The sequence below is a fragment of the Rhodamnia argentea genome, chromosome 10 (genome assembly GCF_020921035.1).
Source record: "Rhodamnia argentea isolate NSW1041297 chromosome 10, ASM2092103v1, whole genome shotgun sequence".
NCBI lineage: Eukaryota > Viridiplantae > Streptophyta > Magnoliopsida > Myrtales > Myrtaceae > Rhodamnia > Rhodamnia argentea.
In genome coordinates, this window is record NC_063159.1 from 5,214,161 (window position 1) to 5,237,801 (window position 23,641).

General features: G+C 40.3%; 2 protein-coding genes across 5 annotated transcripts in view; both read left to right on the forward strand.

The window, feature by feature from the left end:
* LOC115745714 (receptor like protein 22-like) overlaps positions 1–12,257 on the forward strand; it is a 35,479-nt gene extending 23,222 nt beyond the window's left edge. Inside the window, exons 2-4 of one of the 2 annotated variants that reach the window (XM_048271765.1) lie at positions 1,793–3,781; positions 11,418–11,421; positions 11,891–12,257. In XM_048271765.1, the coding sequence (XP_048127722.1) occupies positions 1,969–3,781; positions 11,418–11,421; positions 11,891–12,104 (2,031 nt within the window). In that variant the 5' untranslated portion in view covers positions 1,793–1,968 and the 3' untranslated portion in view covers positions 12,105–12,257. Of the gene's footprint in view, positions 1–1,461; positions 3,782–11,417; positions 11,422–11,890 lie in introns of both variants that reach the window. The other variant, XM_048271764.1, reaches the window with a different exon arrangement.
* LOC115749289 (receptor-like protein 7) overlaps positions 1–23,641 on the forward strand; it is a 163,162-nt gene that overhangs the window by 40,743 nt on the left and 98,778 nt on the right. The window lies entirely within an intron of this gene.

Below are 23,641 nucleotides of genomic sequence, written 5' to 3' on the forward strand. Positions count from 1 at the left end.
CTTGGGGAGATCACTGAAGAATCTCGCAACCTTCCGGTCTGTGCCCAGCAAATTTGTACTCATGAGGATTTGGAACACAAACAGTAGCAGTGTGGCACTGCTCGACTTCCTAGCATTGCTTAAATTTTTGGAAGGCGGAAATGTACCTCAGGAGTTCAGCTCTGAATCATGAGACAGGATAATCAGAGAAACTGTTTGTCCATTTATCGTAAATTCAATAGGCACAATAAGGACTTAACCATAGTTTGAAAGGAGAAAAATCTGACATACGGGAAAGAATGCAAAAGTAAAGGCCAAGAAGAACGGATCCCTCAGTTTTACTGGTGATCTCCTCAGACTGATGTCTTCATTTTCCTTAATTTGCGAGTCTGAAAGCTCCATCTTTAATTTCCTTAATTTCCCCATAGTGAACATTAAACAGAAAAGCAGGTCCTGATTACAATGAACCTTGAGATACATAATGGGAGTAATACAAGTATCTGCTGTCTGGAAGGGAACTTGTACTGTAGAAAGTGGGCAATTATGTCCTAGAGAAAGAGATGCTCTTGTTTTTCCTTTCTAGTCAAGAACCAACGAAGACCGCCACTGGCTCAATCAAAGTGATTTGATGAATTTGCATTCGCAAGTCAAGTCAACTTAATATAGCCGAGCATAGGGACTAAACGATTAATGCTACGATGTGATAAGACTTAGACCAAACACAGGTCCATAGAAATCCCATCCAAGGAGGTTCTTCTTCATCCGCCTTCCTATAAGAACAATACTCCTCCTTATATGTGTTCACTCAATTTACTCTGTAAAATTGTATCGAAGTTTGTGCTCGATGAGAACCTTGCATTTGTTGTGGCTTCTCTTGCCATTCATATGCACCAATTTCGTCAGAACCTATTTGGTATCAGCCTCTAGTCCATGTCTTGGCGATCAAGAATCGTTGCTGGTCGAGCTGAAAAATAGCCTCGTCTTCAATGCATCTGTGTCTTCCAAGCTGGTCACGTGGAATCAGAACGCTCGCCCATGGAATGGTGTGATGTGCGACGTGGATGGAAAGGTCATTGGTCTAGACTTGAGCTTCAAGTCGATCTCTTGCAGTATTTACAGTTCGTCGAGTCTCTTTAGACTAATGCATCTTCAAATGCTAAACTTGGCTTTCAACGACTTCAAATCCTCGGCAATTCCATCTGGCTTTGCAAATCTCAGTGGCCTGATTTACCTGAACTTGTCCAATGCTGGATTCTCAGGGCAGATTCCGATAGAGTTAGCGCGCTTGAGGAAGTTAAGTATTCTTGATCTCTCTCTTCGTTATTTTCCTGGACTTGACAGCTAAAGCTCAAGAATCCCAATTTGAAGACCTTGATCGGAAACCTCACGGAGCTAATACAGTTGCGTCTTGATGGCGTAGACCTGTCTTCTGAGGGAAATGAATGGTGCAATGCATTGTCCTCTTCAGTGCAAAAACTTGAGGTGCTGAGCATGTCTAATTGCGTTCTTTCTGGTCCTGTTGACTCTTCCCTTGTGAATCTTCATCATTTGTCATTCATTCAACTCGATGGGAACAACCTGTTAACCACAGTTCCTGAGTTCTTCGCCAGATTTGCCAACCTAACCGCTCTGCATCTGAGTTATTGTGGGTTGTGTGGAGAGTTTCCTAGTAAAATCTTTCAGGTGCAGACACTTCAGACCCTTGACCTATCATACAACCAACTTCTTCAGGGTCCTTTGCCTGATTTCCCGAAGGATAGTTCTATTGAGGATCTGGCCCTAAGTTTCACGAGTATTTCAGGGAAGCTTCCAGATTCAATCGGTAATCTCAGAAAATTGTCGAGTTTAGAATTGTTCAATTGCAGTTTGAGTGGATCGATCCCGAGCTCCATGGAGAACCTGTCAAAGCTGACTTATTTGGATTTGTCTTCAAATAATCTTACTGGTTCAGTTCCTTCATTCAGTATGTGCAAGAATCTGAGATAGATTATGCTATACCGCAATGCCCTAACAGGAGATGTAAAGTCCACCCGATGGGAAGAACTTCTGAGCCTTGTAAATCTAGATTTGCGGCACAACTCGCTGGACGGAACCATTCCCCTGTCTCTTATTACAATTCCTTCAATTAAGGCGATAGAGATTTCCAACAATCAGTTCTCTGGTGAGCTAAGTGGGTCTGTAAATGTCACTTGCTGTCAACTAAGCGCGCTTGATTTGAGCAGCCACAATTTAGATGGACCAATACCAGTGTATGTTTTTGAACTTCGAGGGCTTAGCTACCTCTCACTTTCTTCTAATAATTTCAGTGGCTCATTGCACATTGATGTGTTTCAGCAGCTTAAGAACCTCACATACCTCGATCTTTCCCACAACGGTTTGTCAGTTAATGCTACTGCTTCCACTTCTGCCTTGTTCGGTTTCCCTACTCTATACACTTTAAAGCTGGCTTCCTGTCAGCTGAGCTCAGTACCTGAATTCTTGCAAAATCTACCCCTGTTAAGCTATTTAGACCTCTCCGACAATCGAATTCAAGGAGAGATACCCAAATGGATATGGGAAAGCGAATATATTTCTTATGTCAATCTTTCCTTCAATTTCTTCGAGAAACTAGGAGAACCTTTACCTAATCTCTCTCCTGATCTGACTGTTATTGACCTGCACAGAAACAAGCTCCAGGGGCAAACGTTACCTCTGCCACCGACCAGTATCTACCTGGATTTCTCAAGTAACAATTTCAGTTCAGTTCTTGAAAATGATATTGGTAAACACCTGGCTTCCACAATTTTCTTATCTCTCTCAAACAATCATTTTCATGGCCCTTTACCAGAATCAATTTGCAAAGCCCAGTCTCTCGAGGTACTTGACCTTTCCAACAACAGTTTAATGGGAACCATTCCTCAGTTCTTAATGTTGGAGAATCTCAAGGTGTTGAACTTGAGGAATAACAACCTGACTGGAGGAATTCCGCATACATTACCAGCTGCATGCCTTTTGAGGACTTTGGATGTTAATGCTAATCTCTTGACAGGAAAGCTCCCGATTTCTCTTGCTAAATGTTCCATGTTAGAGGTGCTAGACATTGGAAACAATTGGATTAAGGATGCATTCCCGTGCCAGTTGAGGAACATATCTACCCTGAGAGTCCTTGTTCTGCATTCCAACAAATTCCACAGGCCAATTGATTGTCCAGTCATTAGTGGCACATGGAAGATGCTTCAAATTGTTGATCTATCTTTCAACAATTTCAGTAGTATGCTTCCTGCAGATTTCCTGATGTCTTGGGAGGCCATGAAGGTCAATTTGCACTTTGACCATCTTCAATATCCGTTTCTTTGGTTGAGTGATCTCTATTATCAGGACACAGTTCGTGTTACTTTTAAAGGTCTGCAGCTAGAACTAATGAAGATCCTAACTGTTTTCACCTCGATCGACTTCTCGAGCAACAGATTTGAGGGTCCAATACCAGAAGCGTTGGGAGATCTTCAAGCACTCTATTATCTCAACCTGTCACACAATGTGCTTTCAGGCCCTATCTCCCCCTCATTAGGCAAGATACGACAGCTCGAATCCCTAGACTTGTCACAGAACTACCTCAATGGGACCATTCCGGTGCAGCTTTCAGATCTGAACTTCCTTTCATTCCTGAACCTCTCCTATAATCAACTGGTCGGAATGATCCCAGCAAGAAAACAGTATGTCACATTTTCAGAAGGTTCGTTGGAAGGTAACAGAGGTCTATGTGGGTTTCCACTTCACAAAAGCTGCCCAATAACTCGCAATCCTGAAGAAGCAGATGCTGTCTGTTAAGAATTGATCCATTTACCAGAAAAATCCAGAAAAATCCTCAAATATCTAGTCCTCATACGGCAGAGGAGTAGTATAGAATAGTCTAGAGTGTGTAGAAAAATCTTGGTTGACAAGTCAAAGTGTACATGGTTAGCAATAAAGACACGTGGGCCATGTATTCACCCTATGTTGATTGTAATGTCGGTGGAATTTGCCTATAAATAGGCTTGATAGTGCTCTTGTAAGTAGAGAAGAAAAAGAGAAAAGAACTAGTCAAACACCCAAAAGTCTTGTAATTATTTTCCACTCAATAAAAAGTGTTTCCTTGTCTACTGATCTTCTCTCATTGCCGTAAATAGCCAAAACAATACACCCTCACCAAATATCAATTCACGCTTCCCTAAAAACTAACAGTGGTATCAGAGCCACGTTCGGTTGGTTTTGGACGTTTGTCCTAATCACCCTCATCTAAAATCACCCCATGGCCAACGTTGCATCATCCTCATTTCCAATTCCCATTTTTGATGGGAACAACTATGACTACTGGAGCATCAAAATGACTACGTTTCTGATGGCCCAAGATTTATGGGACATCGTGGAGAAAGGCTACGAGGTTTCGCAAGAAGGTGCAACGGTTACGAAGGATCAACTACTGTCGCGACCTAAAATTCGTGGCGAATTCCGGGTTAATGGATTACCAAATTAATTAAATGAATTAATTAACCTAGCCCGAGCTCTCCCAAACTCTACCAATTCGCAACTTAAGTTCACATGATTTCAATCAAAATATTTTCGATCTTTGGAGCCGCCACTAATCTTTTTCGGAAGGTAGATTAGATACCTAAATAAAGTATGGGAGAATACTTTATTTTCTGCTAACCAGAGTTTTAGGTTCGGAGACTTGATTATGTTAATTTTTCAATTAACACCCTTTCGGTACCATTCTTGTGAAAATTTTCTTGATTGGCAAATCCGATTGATTTCAATGAATGAATTTAGGTGCAATTTATTTTTGGGTTTTCTTGATTAGATGAATGCTATGCAACTATATGAAATGAGTGATGATGATATTGAGAAAATGTATTTTGATGCATATAAAGGAAAGTGAATTCTAACTACATGATGTGTAACATGAAAACTAACCTATATGACATGCAAGATGATCTATTTACATGTAGTATAGTAAAAAAAAAAAAAAATTTGCATGAATGACTTATAATAATGCATGACAAATTAGACTATATGAAATCACACAGAATGTCATAACCTTTTAATGAATTTTCGGTTTTATGATTTTTGTTCCGACAATTAACACAAATTGATTAGTCAAAATCCAATTTATATTAAGAGTCTTCTTAAGATGTAATTTCCGAAAAAATTCATTTAAGGTCAAGACATGATGATTTTTTTATGATTTTTATGATTTTTTTTTAAAAAAAAGAATCAAATAAGAATATAATAAACCTTGAGCATAATACACCTTATAATCCGAATTTTTCCGATGAGTTCGCTTCGTACCCGGGAGGTGGGGTCAGAAGGTAATTTATTCACGTCGTACCCCGGGGGTGGGGTCAGATAGTGAATTTATATATTATGAAATTTGTCGGTCCGGTCCCAAAGTTGTGGGATAGGTTAGACAATTTCATTGTGCGGATGACGTCGTACTTCGGGGGTGAAGTCGGATAGTCATCCACAATGCACATATTCCGAGGGACAAGGCACAGGGGAGCATGTATTATACTCAAGGTGGATTATAAAAATATTTGAATTAGAATAAAGTATTTAAAATGATGTTCGGCCAACTAAGGGTAGGTGCCGAAATTTTAAAGGGGATAGGCCCCTATCCGCAAAGGATTCGTATATCTTTTTAAACTTAGAAAAATTATCTTTTGAGATTTGGAAATTTGGTCGCAGATGATTTTCAAAGATTAGATAAGCACCCAATTCAATCAAATCTTATCTCTAATCAAACATTATCCACAGACCAACGAGGTGATGCTATCTAGTTAAACTCGTGATTAAAGATATCGTTAAGATAAAAAGAAAGATCATCGCGGCAAATCGAAAATTTATCCGTAGCATGTATTTAGCAATTCGGTCATGATAGGATACGAATGCCAGAAGCCCGATTTATTCAACAACACGTGAGAATCATCATACAACTACATGAAAAAAAATAAATCAACCAACCAACTCGGGGTGATCTCAAGCATAACATGTAGACTTCGGCCAAGATGGTGCTTATGTGTTGAAAATCTCTTTAATTCATAAAAATTTCAATCCTTTCCAATCTGACTTAGACAGCAAAACGATGGATAATTTCTACTTCAAGAGTTCTTCCAATTAAGGTCTCAACTATCAAAGTGTTTCAAATAATTCCACGACCAAATCGAAGCACACATCAGAGATCAGAACTTTTTGCACCCATAACCAATTTCCAGCTTCATCACGATAGGTAACAAAAGAGCTTAGTTTTTTTTTTAAAACTTAATCGCCAATCATATGTGTTCATAAAGGTTTTAGAACAACGATGCAAATTTTCGAGTAAATATGCATAGATTAGCAAGTAAAGGTTAAAAAAATACCTCTTTCCGAGTCAAGATCCAGCAGACGCAGCTTTGATATTACACCTGAGACGATCCCTTTCGCACTGTGTTCGATCTTGAATAACCACTAAACAACTCCCCAAATGATCCACTACAAGAAACAGTAGAATTAGACCTTTTGGATGACAATAGAATCAAGGCTAATCGACCTTAACCAGGGGCTGATCAGGGGCTGGTCAGGGGCTGGATACGTGATGCCTTCACGCTTGGCTTCGGCCTCTTGCTCAACGCGGCAGTGGAAAAGGGGCTGGATCGATGGAGCCTTGAGCGATAGCAACTAGCTAGGACGATGGCAAACAACCAGAGTTATGTGAGAGAGCTGAGATGGTTGTCGAGAGGTTCAGCACGCTGAGGACACCGGTCTGGTGATGATGTACGCAGGTTTCGGACGCCGGAGCGATGCTTACGACTAGGGGATTGTCTCGACCACGGGGGAGACCATAGAACCCTCTATTTTTCTTGATCTGCTCTTCGAATCTTGCTCTTCAAAGTGCCAAAATTTTTTAGTGTTGCCGTCCAAAAAAAGTTTGCTTCGAGGGTTGTATATATAGAACTTTAGTCCGACAATCCTAGTAGGAGTAGGAATTAATTGAGACCATTGGATTGCAAATCCTAGCTAGAGTAGAACTTGTCATTAGCCATTGGATCGCAAGAGTCCACATCTACTACAACTCTAGTTAGATAGGTTCCCGAGATTGATCAAACTCTTAAATTTTTAAATTGGAAGAGATCTAATCCCCTAAGACTCCTAGGATCTTCGGCCAAGAAAAGATAAGGGTAATGATTGCCGAATTTTTTGGTCCTCCTTGTGGGTTTATGACTTCAATTGGACCTTAATTAGCAGACATGCCTAACTAGCTAAGGCCCTCCCATAAACAAAATAGGCTGATTTGAGATTAAATAAAATTCGACACCTCCAAATCTTAGCTCATGGTCAAATTTTTAAATGAACGAGTGGGCTTGTTTCAAATTTCCATATTTAATCAAGGCCTTTTTGAATGTTGACAGCTAATAAAAAGCATTTATTAAACAATTTAGCTCAAACAGATTGAAATGAGCTTTTGAAATAGATCCAATTGACCCATAAAAATTCGGCACACTCCCCATGCCTTGGTCGCAATTTTTTCAGATCAAGTTCGATTCAAGCACTTGTCAAAATTAAGCTCAATTGACTCCCCTCTGACCTTAAATGCAAATGACATGTATAAATATGCAATGAATGAAAAGTCATTTTTTTTCGAGAATTATGACTAATTCTCATTTTATGTTTAAATAAATGATTTGCTAAAAATCAAAATTTAGGTGTCAACAACTACAAAAGGATGCAAGGGCGTTATGCGTTATTCAACAAGCGCTCTCGGAAACAGTTTTTCCAAGAATAATTGGAGCAAATACGGCAAAGAAAGCTTGGGAGATACTACGAGAAGAATTTCAAGGATCGGATAAGGTACGCGCTATTCGGCTTCGGACTCTAAGGAGAGATTTTGAGAATTCTAAAATGAAAGTAAATGAGACCGTTCAAGAATACCGTGGAAAACTAAAGGAACTAGTTAATCAAATGAGAGCTTATGGAGATGGAATCACCGATCGGAGGGTCGTAGAGAAAATATTAGTTTCACTTACCCAAAAATACAATCCGATTGTCACAACAATAGAAGCAACCAAGGACTTGTCGACCCTTTCAATAAGTGAATTGATCGGCTCTCTAGAGGCACATGAGAAAAGACTGATGGCACAAGATGAAGATTCAGTTGAAAGTGCCTTTCAATCCAAAATAAACATACGGTCTCATCAATTTAAAAATGGTGGAAAAAGCTCGTGGAAAAATAAAAGAGGGGGAGAAACTTCACAAAAGGAGAAATATCCACCATGTGGTATTTGCAAGAAAAATAATCATTTGGAGAAAGATTGTTGGTTTAAAAATAAACCACAATGCCGATTTTGTAAAAGATATGGCCACGTAGAAAAAGTTTGTCGCTTGAAAATAAATTCTCGTGCTAACTATGTTGAAGAAAAGGAAAGAAAAGACAACACATTTTATGCTGGCCAAGCGACAAATGACAAGAAAAATGATACGTGGTATATCGATAGTGGGTGTAGCAATCATATGACGGGGGATAAATCTATATTCACCGATATTGATACATCGGTGAAAAACCAAATAAAATTGGGCAACGGCGTATTAGTCGATGCGAAAGGAAAAGGCACTATCGCCGTTGAAACAAATAAAGGCCCAAAATATATTCATGATGTATATCTGGTGCCTAGTCTTGCACAAAATTTGCTTAGCGTGGGCCAAATGATACAATGTGGGTATTCTCTATACTTTAATGGAGATGCCTACGTTATCTACGATAAATATAAAAATATTATTGTCTCTGTTAAGATGGAAAATAGAAATTTTCCTATTCGATGGAACTATGTTAGAGATATGGCCATGAAAGCTCAACTTGATGAATCATGGCTATGGCATCGAAGATTTGGCCACTTCAACTTTGCTGGGTTGAAAATTCTCCATCAGAAAAATATGATGAGAGATTTTCCAGCAATATCGGAAATTTCAGATGTTTGTGAAGGCTGTCTTCTTGGAAAACAACAAAGGCAGTCATTTTCATCTAGAGGCATATGGAGAGCTAAAAAGCCATTGGAACTAGTCCATACGGACGTTTGTGGTCCAATGAGAACTCCTACTGCCAGTCAAAATAAATATTTTATCCTATTCATTGACGACTACACAAGAATGACGTGGGTTTACTTTCTTCGAGAAAGATCCGAGGTTTTCTCTATTTTTAGGAAATTCAAGAACCACGTCGAAAATCAAAGTAGCCGTAAGATCAAAGTCCTAAGGAGCGACAGAGGCACGGAATATAACTCAAGGGAGTTCAACAAGTTTTGTGAAGATGAAGGAGTTCATCGTCAACTAACTGTTGGCTATGCACCGGAGCAAAATGGAGTAGCAGAAAGAAAGAATAAAACTGTCATGGAGATGGCAAGGTCTATGCTAAAGGAAAAAGGCCTTCCAAACTCGCTCAGGGCATAAGCGGTCTATACTGCGGTATACATCTTAAATAGATGTCCAACTAGAGCTGTTCAAAACAAAACTCCGGTTGAAGCATGGAGCGGACGGAAGCCTTCGGCAAAACATCTTAAAGTGTTTGGCTGCATATGCTACGTCCACATCCCTGCTCAAAAAAGGAGCAAGCTAGATGAAAAGACTGAAAAGGGAATATTCCTCGGCTACAGTGACCAATCAAAAGGGTATCGCGTCTACAACCTAAGAACTAAGAAACTCATGATAAGCCGAGACGTCAAGTTTGACGAGAATGCTGCTTGGAATTGGGAGAATGAGAAGATCGAAAAGAAGTATGTCACCCCGCCTAACATACCACCTGTTCGTGAGGAATCAATAGCACAAGAAGAAGGTGAAGCATCAGACTCCACTACTCATGGCGTAACACCCCCATCCTCTCCGAGAGCAACGGAAGGAGAATCTACTCCAGAGTCTCCAATACTAAGGGTAAAAACCCTTAGAAAAATCTATGATACATGTAACTTTGCTGCCTTAGAACCAGAAAACTATGAAGAGGCATCCAAAGAAGAAGTTTGGATAAAAGCCATGAAGGAAGAGATCAAAATGATCGAGAAAAACAAAACTTGGGAGCTCATCGATCGCCCCGAAGACAAAGAAATCATTGGCGTCAAGTGGGTCTACAAGACGAAACTCAATGCAGATGGATCAATCCAGAAGCATAAGGCAAGGCTCGTGGCGAAAGGATTTTTGCAACAACCAGGTATCGACTATACTGAAACTTTCGCTCCTGTTGCTCGTCTTGATACTATTTGTGCTCTTATCGCACTAGCAGCACAAAAAAAATGGAAGATCCATCAATTAGATGTGAAATCAGCATTCCTAAATGGATATCTTCAAGAAGAGATTTATGTGGAGCAACCACAAGGCTTTGTCGTTAAAGACCAAGAAGAAAAAGTTTTGAAGCTCAAAAAGGCCCTCTACGGGTTAAAGCAAGCACCACGAGCATGGTACAGCAGAATCGATGAATATTTTACCAAGCAAGGATTCACGAGGAGCATGAGCGAACCAACTCTCTACATCAAGACCCAAGGTAAGTCCGACACTCTCATCGTCTCTCTATATGTAGATGATCTCATATACACAGGAAATAATGAAAAAATGATTCAAGAATTCAAAGAAGAAATGATGAAGACTTTCGAGATGACGGACTTGGGCTTGATGCACTACTTCCTCGGCATTGAAGTCGATCAAAATAAAGGGATTTTCATTTCACAAAAGAAATATGCAGAGAACCTCCTGAAGAAATTTAAGATGGATTATTGCAAAGCAGTTACAACACCACTCGTAACAAATGAAAAACTATTAAAGGAAGACGGAGCAAAAAAGGCTGATGCCTCACTCTATAGAAGTCTAATTGGCGGTCTATTGTATCTCACCGCCACACGACCCGGACATCATGTACGCAACGAGTCTACTATCACGGTTCATGCGGGATCCAAGTCAGATTCACTTTAGAGCTGCCAAAAGAATTCTAAGATACTTACGAGGAACTACAGATTATGGCATTTGGTATCGGTCAAGTGCAACGGCTAAGCTCATAGGATACACTGATAGCGATTGGGCTGGATCGGCCGATGATAGAAGGAGCACTACCGGCTATGCATTCACATTGGGCTTTGGAATATTTTCATGGGCATCCAAAAAACAAGACTACGTGGCACGTTTTACTGCAGAAGCTGAATACGTCGCCGCTGCTACGACTACCGGTCAAGCAATATGGATTCGAAGAATTCTAGAAGACATTGGAGAAAAACAGACGGAATCAACTCCAATATTGTGTGACAATAAGTCTGCGATCGCTATGTCCAAGAATCCTATCTTCCATGGAAGAACCAAACATATTGACGTCAAATATCACTTCATACGAGAAGTGCAAAATAACGGAGAAATCAAGATCAAATATTGTAGGACCGAAGATCAAGTTGCAGACATATTTACTAAAGCACTACCGCCAGCAAGGTTCGAGGCCCTGCGAAGTATGCTTGGAGTATCAAGTAAATGGATCAAGGAGGAGTGTTAAGAATTGATCCATTTACCAGAAAAATCCAGAAAAATCCTCAAATATCTAGTCCTCATACGGCGGAGGAGTAGTATAGAATAGTCTAGAGTGTGTAGAAAAATCTTGGTTGACAAGTCAAAGTGTACATGGTTAGCAATAAAGACACGTGGGCCATGTATTCACCCTATGTTGATTGTAATGTCGGTGGAATTTGCCTATAAATAGGCTTGATAGTGCTCTTGTAAGTAGAGAAGAAAAAGAGAAAAGAACTAGTCAAACACCCAAAAGTCTTGTAATTATTTTCCACTCAATAAAAAGTGTTTCCTTGTCTACTGATCTTCTCTCATTGCCGTAAATAGCCAAAACAATACACCCTCACCAAATATCAATTCACGCTTCCCCAAAAACTAACATTGTCTCTACTAAAAGGCCCAAATATCTCGAGGACAATGGCTGGATTGACATGAAGTTGTTTTGCATGAGCATGCCACTTGGATTTGTTGTCGGCTTACGGGTTTTTTGCGGTACACTAATAACTATCCGTTCATGGAGGCGTGCGTATTGTCGGTTTTGGGATGACTTGCTGTCCGGACTTTCGGAATGGTATCGTTTTCACCGAACTTTTATCGTTCTGCTTGCTTAGAATAAGTTTTAAGGTTCTTCCTCTCCATGATTGCCATATCACTGTCTATGAAGTAGAACTGGGAATGCGCATCTAGTTGGAGATGATTGGACAATTTGGACTAAAGAAATTCAAGACCTGTATGTCTATTTGATAGGAAAGTCCTTCAATAAAGAAAAAAGGGAAAATGCCAAAAAAAGGCCCCAAGTGTACTTGTTTTCTCAATTAAGGGCCTAAAGTGCAACTTGTGTCAAAGAAGGGCCTCAAGTGCCATTTTTTATTCAAATGAGGGCACGAACGGGGACATTTTTGTCTTTTTACATTTTGTGATTGTTTTCCTTTTTTTTCCTTTTCTTCTTTCTTCTTCCCCTTGCATCGCCCGGCCGTGAGCTGCAAACAGGCGCGAGGACCTCCGCCTCGGCCTCTCCGCCCCGCGTCCTCGCCGCCCGCGATCTCGGCCGCTCAGCCCGCGGCTCTCTCGTCGTCGGCCACAGACGGGTGCAAGATCGCTTCGGCCGCGATGAGCGACGCGAGGACCCCCGTCTCGGTCTCTCCGCCCTGCGTCCTTGCCGTCCGCGATCTCGGCTGCTCAGCACGCGAATCTCTTATCGCCGGCTGCAGACGGGTGCAAGGTCGCTTCGGTGGCGATGAGCGATGCGAGGACCCCCGCCTCGGTCTCTCCGCCCGGCGTCCTCGCCGCTCGCCATCTTGGCCGCTCGGCCCGCGGCTCTCTCGTCGCCGGCCGCAGACGGGTGCAAGGTCGCTTCGGCCGCGATGAGCGACGATCTCGAACACGAAGCTCGCCCTCAACCAGATCTTGACCCCCGCCGCTGCCTCCACCTCGGCCTCGCTGCCGCGTCCTCGCCGTCCGCCATTTCGGCGGCTCGGCCGACCCTCGCCCGAGCTGAGTGAGGCAAGCCCTTGTGGCCGCTCAGCCCACGGCCCCCCGGTGAGGAGGAGGAGAACAAAAGGAAAAAAACAGAAGAAAAAAAGGAAAACAATTACAAAATGTAAAAAGACAAAAGTGTCCCCATTCAGGCCCTTGTTTGAATAAAAAAAGGCACTTTGGGCCCTTCTTTGACACAAGTTGCACTTCGGGCCCTTAATTGAGAAAACAAGTACACTTGGGGCCCTTTTTTGGCATTTTCCCAAGAAAAAATTTGAAGTTTCAATGGCATATAATTTCTTCACATGTATAGGGTGCCAAACCTGGGGAAGAGTGCCATCTTCTCAGTTGTAACAAGATGAATGGAATTCACATTCTTGGTGCGTGCAATTGGAACCTGGGTGACTTGTTCACATCATCAGGCGGTGATTGCTGCTGCTTTCAAGTCAACAATCACGTTGTATAAGAATTATAGTCCGCTAGTTTCAATCAGCAGACTAGCATTTAGTAAGTACGCTAGAATTGTCAAGTCCATGTGGTAGCGCTCGGTCTAGAAAGCAAATTAAAAGTGGTGGTAAAGCGTTATCAAATAATGAAATGGTACTTCACAAATTTCATTGGTCTGATAAAAGTCCTTTAAATATGTTTCCGAAACCGAGCTTCTGAGGTTGGTTAGTTGTTGAGACGATGATGCACGTAAATGGCCAAAAACGCCGGAATGACAGTAAAAAACTAAGAGAATGGAAGTAGCGGTAGCCCGAGATGGAGGACCAAGGGCTTCCAAAGTTTGTGCACTTGATCCCCGTCCATCTCGCTCGCCATTTGTCCTGGTGGTGTCCGGTCACTTGCCCGAAGAACTCCACAAGTAGCTCCGGCTACTCCAGAACTGGACGTCCTTAGCAAGATAATGGAAGAATCTCTAATCGGTTCCCAGAATCCTACAACATTGAGACAAGAAGGCCGTGTGCCTGGCCACACTCACTAGACATTCCAATAGGATCTCTTAATTGATGTGCTTGAAACAGTAACAGTAGCGCCGCTTGAACTGCCAACATCGCTTTTGAATATTTCAACGGTGGAAATATACCTGAGGAGCTTAGATTCGAATTATGGGTCGGGATAATCAAAGAATGTGTTCCACCAGTATCCATATAAATTCAATAGGCACCATAGTTGCTTCACCTTAGTTTGAAAGGAAAAGAAATGTTGTACGTGTTGACCTAGGGAACAGATCAATTAGGTTTACATGTGATCATCTCATTTAATTTACAAGATTAGTAAAAATCTATGAAGTATAAGGAAATTGAGTAGAATGGAGCTTTGTATAGTTCAGCCACACCATCACAAAGCTCCATTCCTCCCACTTCCGGTAACATTAATTAGTCCTATTACTATAAATTAATTAAAAAAAATCTACTCATCTCATTTAAATCACTATGATATCTCTAGAAAATATCCACGTCAATTTGCCTGACGACATATTAATTTGGAATTTGTTTGATATTAATAATTAAATAAGAGTAAGAAAAATTGTATAGTATATCCACTTCTTTTTGCAAGTTATGAATTTACCTGTAAATTTGTCTATGCACATCTATAATCTACAATCTGTAATATATTTATTTGGGAGCTTAACAATTGATTGAATTTACCTAAGAAAGTACTAATAATTACCATAACTTATAGTGGAAATTCAAAATATAACAATTTATAGGGTTAATACCACGAAAAACTCCAAATCGATATACATGTGACAAATTTATTCAAAACTTAATTTTGAGTCATTAAAAGCCCCAAAGTGGAACTCTTTTGACAAATTTACCCTAAATTAATTTATTTGTCACTAAAAACCTTAAACTGGTATACACGTGACATATTTACCCTTCGTCGGCTTCTATTAAATTTTACCTTGAAATTACTAAGCTAGATGACACATTACAATGGCTCGATAGACGCAGCAAGTCCACATAAATCCATGACTCTCTCTCTCTCTCTGTCATGCCCCGATTCTCAAGCTCATGGTATCTCTACCAAATCGCCTCATGTCATAAAGGATAGCGTCACGGGCACGCTACTAACCCTTGAAATTAACTACGCATGTAGAAATGTATAATACTCCTAGACAGTAACATATCACAAGGATAGAAAAGCAAGAAACACATCAGCTCAAAAACATTATTCCATTTCTTGACACATCTTAACCCAATGGAGATATTACACTATTCAGCCCCATACTTCGGGGCGGCTCCCTAAGATCAGCGAAAAGAGATAGATGCGTTGGAAAAGGTTATCTTCTCATCTACTCTAGTAGAGGGTTACGTCACCCTTATCCTCATCAAATTCGAAAAGGAACTACTAGCTTCCTTACCTTGAAAATGGTAACCATGACGGGGTAAGAAATAAATCTCGGTGAATCAACGCCTAAGCCCGGCTAGGCCTTGATTCATCCGGAATGTCCCATCAATCAATCACATACACAGTAAATATATCTCAATCACATGCAACTTACCTGCCCGAATACCACACAAATGCAATGATGACTCCAGTATGTGCTTCTATCGTTCTACTCGATTCATCCTATACCGAATTTCAGAGTCGAGATGCACATACTCGCACATGGACAATGCATGTCACATCATGTCATATTATATCAATCCACACATGGAACACCACACGCAGTCCGATTATTAACGGCCATTTTACCCAATGACGTGTGACTTTACACTACGACTAGCGGTATCTACTGGTAGGACCAGGCTTCGCCCCTTACTTTCGGCGACAACATCAATAATCCACGTGATTCCGATCGGCACGGCACAAAACTACCAAGAATCCTTATAGGGGCTTCGGTCCATCACAAGCTGCAACCGGTATCCGCCCAACCCGACGTCACGAGTTGACCCGCATCCAATAAGTCATGTGGCTCCGTACGTGCGGTACGACACGATCTTACTAGGAAAATAGTACGATTGGTACCACGAAATCTCTTTATATGACCCCTCAAGCACCATCCTCAAACATCCAATTTATAATCCCGCATTTAGCCATATGCTCATCCAACGTGCTTAAGACTTGGCTCAAGGCCGTTATCATGCCAATACATGCATTTGATGCTAGACGTGGTCATACAAATGCATAGAACAATTCACTAGACTCTACATCTATTTCGAGGTGGTTAATCTCCCATCAATCATCCAATCAATCAACTCAATCAATTAGATAATTGATACGGACGATCGATTAAACAGAGCCAATCAAGTCAATCACAAAGCCCAATCAATCCAATTATGAACATTCAATCAAACTATGCACTTTTAAACCCAATTGAAACATCAAATTGAAATTAACCAATTCGATTCATCAATCGATCGTTCGCTCATCTCTAGCCTACTGCTCGCTCGCGACCAAGCAATAACGATCATCCAATCAATCAATTTAATCCCAAATAGCCACGGATTCTTAGCTAATCGGATTAACTTAACTAATTATGGCCATTTAACCTAAACCCAATTTTAACTTAATCTGGCCCTAATTAAACTACCTAAACACCTAATAATCTAATTAAACTAATTATAACATAATTAGCGATCTAACCAAGGATTAGAGGTTGACTCACAGTTAAATACTCGAGGCGAGAACGAAGACGACGATCCTTGAAAATTCCTCGAGCGCGAACTTGGACGCTCGGATCATGGGCCCAAAATCTCGGACACTTAGCCCAATTCACTTGGCCCATGGACCAAGCATAAGGCCCAAGCTCTTAGCTCAACAACACGGGACACGGCCCGGACCAAAATGGGCTATAGCCCAGCAAGTTGACCCACGGATCAAGCCCAAGATAGAACACTCGGCCGGAACGGGGCAAGCGGCGGGCGGGGGGCTATTTGCGCGTCTTAAGAGGTCTTGGGGCTGGCGGCGTGTGGAGAAAGGGTTGGGGGACCTCGGGGATGTTGAGGTAGGTCGCTGGTGGTTCACGATGGCCGGAGCAGTGGTAAAATTGAAGTAGAAGTAGGCGCGGGCGGAAAAAAGAGGAGGCTGAGCAGAACATGGAAATTAGGGGTTGTTTCGGGGTTGAGGTGCAAGTGAGAGAGCTCGGACAGGTGCGGGGGTGGTTGGACGACGGCTAAGGAGGTTTGTGGTGGTCGAAGGGAAGCGGAGCTAGACCGAGGACAGCTAGACAGAGGGCGCAGTGGCCCGGCAAATAGAGGTAGAGTTGGCGGGAGCATGGCGGGCGTCGTCGAGACTCCTCGGGGCTTCGGCTGGGGCTCAATGTGATGTGCGGTGGTCGGAAGTGGTGGTTGGAGGTCGGAAGAGCTGGAGAGTGGTGGTGGCTCGAGGTGGCTATGGGTTGAGGGCTCGAGAATAGCAAGGAGGAGGCTGCGGTGAGCGAGAACATGGTCCGGGACTGGTTGGGTCCTTCGGCGATTTCGTGGAGCTATCGGTAGCAGCTAGGTGTGGCGGAGGTGATGGTGGAGTTGCAAGGAGGAGGGGGGTCGTTCGGTGATGGTGGTGGTGTCTTGTAGGCGAAAACAGAAAACGAAGAAGAGGGGGACGGGGCTATCGTGAAAGAACAAGAGGGAGAGAGAGAGAGAGGCGATGAGGAGGAGAAAGAGAGAGAGAGGGAGAAAAAGATAGGAATTTTGACTTTGGAGGGCTTAGTGATAAGGATGGGTCTCGCGTTTTACTTGCTATGTCTTGTAATTCAGAAACCCTAGGGGCATTTTCGTCCTTTCAAAAATTGGCATGGGGCATTTTGGTAATTTTTCATCTATGGGTAATTCGGACATCCGGCTATCCGACGGAGGGTAATTTAATCCAATCCCAGGTGGGTTTGGTCAAAATGAGGTTCGGACGCTAGAATTCTAATTCTTAAGGCGCGGCGACTAAATGATCGAAACCTAAACTAATTTTATTGTCTATTCAGGAAATTTTCAATTTCTATCGCTTAACTCCTAGGAATCCAATTTTGAGCAACAGATTAGAATTCCCAGTCATTCTATAAACTGAATTCTACTATTAAGCGGATGTCGTATTCCCAAGGCGTCACACACACACACACACACACACACACACTCTCTCTCTCTCTCTCTCTCTCTCTCTCTCTCTCTCTCTCTCTCTCTCTCTCTCTCTCTCTCCCCAATTAGCCCTAGTTTGGAAAAAAAAAAATAGGGCTCATTCTCTCTTTCCCTCAAAGCACAAAAAACGCTAGGTCTTCCTCTTCATCATTGCCTTCGTCTTCGTGATTAGGCATCGGAAATCGTTCAAGCACACTCTTATCTGTAGTAATCTTCTCGCGTTTCTCTTTAAATCACAAAGACGAAGACAAAAATTACCAGATTTAAAAGTGTGCTCGAATGAGTTTTAATGCCTAATTACAAAGACGAAGACGATGATGAAGGAGCAAACAATATAGAGTTTTTGGTGCTTAGAGACAGAGAGAGAGAGAGAGATAGATAGATTTATGGATTTTCACGTGAACTTGTCACTTCAATTAAGTTATTGGTGTGTGTCATATAACTTAGCAACTTCACGGTACAATTTCAAAGAAGCCAATGGAGGGTAAATGTTTCACGCCCATACTAGTTTAGGGTTTTTTGTGACCCGAAAAATTAGTTTGAGATAAATTGTCACACGTATATTAGCTTGGGGATTTTTGTGGTATTAACCCAAATTTAAATGAGATTATTAACTTTAATAAAACTTAGTCACCAACCTTTATTTGATTATTTATAGGGCTACAATGCTAAAAGGTGGGCCACATAAGGGAAAATATGGTCAAGACTTTATGATAAGGAGTGTCAAAGCCAAATGAGGAATGGAAAAATTGCAACCCTTATTTGTTATAAGTAAAAGAAAGAAAGAAAGAAAAATTAAAACTAAAATTAAAAAATATAAAAGCTGTTCTGGATTGTCCTCGTCCGCCGCCGATCTCTATCGTCTACCACTATCCGCCCCCGCAAGTCACCGCCTCGACCACTGCAAAAATAGGAAAATAAAATTAAAATTGAAAAATATACTTTCTTAAAAAAAATTTACTAGATTTGTATTGCATGAAACTGTTTTAGCAATATCATTTTTCTTAATAAATTATAAAATAAATAAATATTCCATGATTTAGTTCAATATAGAAGTGTTTAAGTAATACGGGTCAAGTTGGGTATGGATTGAGTCGGGTATAGGTCATTAGATTTGTACTGTATAAAAATGGGTCAAAACGAGTTAAATAGGTCAATATAGGTCAAACCATATTCAGTCCGACCAAATCCATCCATTTGACACCTCTACGTTGTATGATAGACCAAGCGGATCACCGGTAAATGTTTGCTACCAACGGGGTTTTTACGGTTGCCAACCTTTTCACAAATTCAACAGTATAAACATTGTTTAATATAGTCTGACCAAAAAAAGGAAACATTTTTTCATATAGGGTTTTGCGGACCAAAATCATTGAAAACTTATCCCTCTAGCCCAAATAATTAAATAGAAAAAAATTGCAAAAAAGTAGCTATCACAAACAATGCCCTGCAAAGTACAATATAAGGAAAATGCCATCGAAATATTGTACCCTTTCTTGTTTCTTGATCTTGATGAGACGTTTAAGAATCACAAGGAAGTGTCTAACTGTAGAGTTTGGGCAAACTTAGCTTGCATTGATGAAGTAATTTACAATATATATATATATATATATATATATATATATATATATATATATAGGGTTTAGGGCTAACACAATACAATGATAATTATGCCCTTTAGTATAAACCTAATCTACCAATACTCCCTCTCAAGTTGGTGAATGTAAACATGTCAAGAACTTGTTCTTAAAAGTACAAAATAAATCACGTGTGATCGGTTTCGTAAACAAGACCGCGAGTTGGGAGTAACCGGGAATATGAAGAGTACGCAAAGTGCCATCTTGAATTTTTTCACTAACCAAGTGACAATCAATCCTGATGTGTTTGGTGCGTTCGTGGAAAACAGGATTAGTGGCGGTATGGATGACCGCTTTATTATCACAAAAAAGATCAGCAATGGTGTATTTATGTGAAGATCCGAGAAAAGCATGTGAAGCTATGTGATTTCGCATGCAGTAAACGCCATAGCACGATATTCAGCTTCTGCCGAGGAACGGGCAATAGTGGTTTGTTTCTTGGAACACCATGAGATTGGACAAGAACCAAGAAACATGCAGTAGCTAGAAACAGATCATTGGGATGTAGAACAAGATGCTCAATCGGAATCTGTATAACCATTAAGTTGGAGAGTAAAATCATATGAAAAGAACAAACCAGTACCGGGATCATGTTTGAGATACCGCACAATGCGAAGGGTGGCATTCCAATGGTCTTCATGAGGAGAGTGCATAAATTGACTAAGGTGTTGCATTGCAAAGAGGAAATCCGGACGAGTTACTATAAGATATAATAATCTACCAATAAGTCGTCGATATGAGCCTGGATCCTTAAGAGCCGGGGAGGAGTCCGAAAATTATATATTGGGTTCCATCGGAGTATCAATGGGACGTCCTCCAAGAAGACCAACGTCAAACAAAATATCACAAGCGTATTTCCTTTGTGATAAGAAAATCCCAGACTTGGATTGAGAAACTTCAATGCCCAAGAAGTATTTGAGAGTACTCAATTCCTTAATGCTGTTGACACCTAAATTTTAATTTTTATTTATCATTTCATAAAAATGAGAATTAGTAATGATTCTCACAAAATAATTTTATCATGCATACCACATTTATTTTCTGTCAGTCAAAAGCATGTTATGGCATTTAGGGTCGGATGTCGGGTCAATTGAGCTTAATTTGATAGGCGGTTGGACCGGACTAGTTTGCAAATTTCGAATGAGGCCCAGAGGGGATGCCGAATTTTTCATCACAATTTTGGACTTAAAACAGCCCGTTTGAGCTCTTAAAATTGCAAAAAGGCCTAAATTAATTATCCATTTGATTAGTTAAGGTCCAATTGGGTCCGGAATGACAAAATGAGCCAACAAAAGCCTAGGATTTTGGTCCAACTTGTGGGAGTCCTCATTTGGACGAAATTCTAACTATTTTTAATAAATAGGACTCCTCAAAAGTTAGAATTTTCAATCCGACGATCGATATCTAATAAGAGTTTCTGAATCGAACGGTCGTCGGTAAACCCTACACTTGCGTGCAACCCTTTGTTCTATAAATACACAGTTATGCCTAGGGTTTAAGGGGGTTCCACACGATCAGAATTTTTCAGAATAGAATTGAGAGGATACACAAAACAAAAGTGAGAGAAAGAGAGGGGGATTTAGTCCTTCCTTGGCCGAGGCACCTATATCGGCGGCACTTTTTTTTACCACAGATGACGTGTGCTTGAAGTTGCTGCGGTTCTTGCTCGTGCCATCAATATTGCTTCTGTTGGTGGTCCCCGTTAAGATATTGCAATCCCAAAGCCAATAGATCGAGCAAGAAAACACCGGTGGAATCCACAGCTCTTCGGGCCAAGAATTTGCTGTTCAAGACAGATTCCGAGGCTGTTTTTCTTCTGTTTTCACTGCTGTTCGTGCTGAAAACAGCAGCTGTTTTTGCCGGATTACACTTGTTGTTTTGTGCAGATTTTGGTCCACTATTCAAGGTCGTTTTCCTCACTGTTTTACACCATTCTCGTTGCTGTTTTTGGGCGGATCCCACAGCTTGTGTGTGCAGATTTTTTCTGAGCAATTCAAGGTAATACTCTTGCACATTTAGGGTTAATTTAAGCATGTTTTAGAGTGCTTTATCTGCTGCTTTGCTGCTGTGTCTCTGCTGTTTCTGCACTGTTCGCATGTTTTTTTAATCCAAGTCAAGCTGTTTTCGTGTTATTCATGCTACTAACACATGCAGAATTTTTCGCGAACTTAAAGGTGAGACTTTGGACTATTGTTGTCGCTGTTTTGCATGAATTAGTCGCTGTTTGTTTTCCGTTCTTCGACATGAAGACTGAAAATTTTTACGGGAGAATTCAAGGAGCAAATTTTGCATATCAAAACCCTAATTTTTATCATAAATTTTGAAAAGCGGGTTTAATTGGACTCATTGGATACGTTTTCAGAATAAAAAATCCTAAATCTAAATTAGGGAATTTTATTCCCTAATAGGCAACATCTGTGTTAAGTTGGATAAACTTGTCCGTTGCCGTTCGGATACGACCCTCCAACTTAGTAAAGATGGGAATTTAGTTAATCCGATCTATCGCCGTTTAGATCCGATTTGCTATCTTCAAAAAGCCGAATTTAGATTTAGAAATATCTTTTTTTGAAAAAATGCAAGAGGATGAGGTTTGATTCGTTTCGACTTATCTGGATTGCTATCTTGAATTATCTGATTGGATTGATATTACGCAATTGATTGAGATCTTGTTTGATTTAAATTTCCCGATAAACTTTAAAAAAAAAATCTAAAAATTAGTGAGATATGGTTTCTTATAAACCACGTCTGATTAAATCTTTAGGAAGATAAAGTTTATTTTGAAAATTTAAATCAAGAGAATCAAATCAGAATATTCTTAATCTAGCCAAAAATTCAAAGAAAAGGAACGAAAATCAGTTCATTGTCATCTTGTGTGATTTCATGCATATCTCATCTTATTTACGAAAAAATTGCAAAAAAAATTCTCATTGCATATCTTCATGTTATTTTTTTTCACATATCTCACGTTCCATGCATATCTATGTTTGCATTATTTCATTTACCTAGCCAAATTCACTTCATATATTTTCGAGTATCCCATCTTGCATTCTATATTTTCAAAATCACTTGCATATCTTTGAATCATCTTTAGTTTCATGCATATTATATTGCCAAAATAAAAAATCTGCTCACTTCATATCTTGCGTATCTTGCCGTATCTCATGTCATTCATGCATATTTTTGCATCATCTCATATTAACATGTCATGTTTTGAATATCATTGCATCATATACCATATTTTTTCGAAAATTGCATATTCATTCATCCTATTTTTTTTAAAATCATTATTTTGTTATGTCGCATGTTCATGTCATTGGCATATCATGTTTGTTCGAGTTCATTATCTTGCATGTTATTTCATATTACGTAAATGTTGTGCCATATTGCATGTTTTAATTAAGTAGTTAATTGTTGCATATAGGGAAACCTTGACTTAACATCTTGCATGTTACGATCTCCATATGTTTATTGCATAATCGTTTGCATGTTGCCTTGCATTCCACTTTAATTTGATGTCGTTAGCATTGCTTAATTTAGTCACACAAACTCGGCACGTATTTTAGCCTTCGCATGCTACGCATTGCATTCATTCTAAGAAAGTGAAAACATAAAAAAAAAACTCACTTGAACATGAAAAGCTCCTTGTGAATTCAATCAAACTTGAGTTGCCAACCTAGGACATTTCATGAAATTAAGGTACCGAAAGGGCATTAGCTTTAATTAGTTAATGTAATCAAGTCCCCGAATCCACAAATCTCTGGTTCGTAGAAATAAGAATAGTCCTCCCACTATTTTTATTTAGGTTTCTAATCAACTTACCCAAAATGGTTAGTGGCGACTCTGAATCCTAAATCATTCTAGTTAACCAAAGTTGCGATTTGGTAGGGCTTGGGAGAGTCCCTATTAGGTTAGTCATCAAAATTAACTCGATAATCCATTAGCCTGAAAAATTGATTTTTT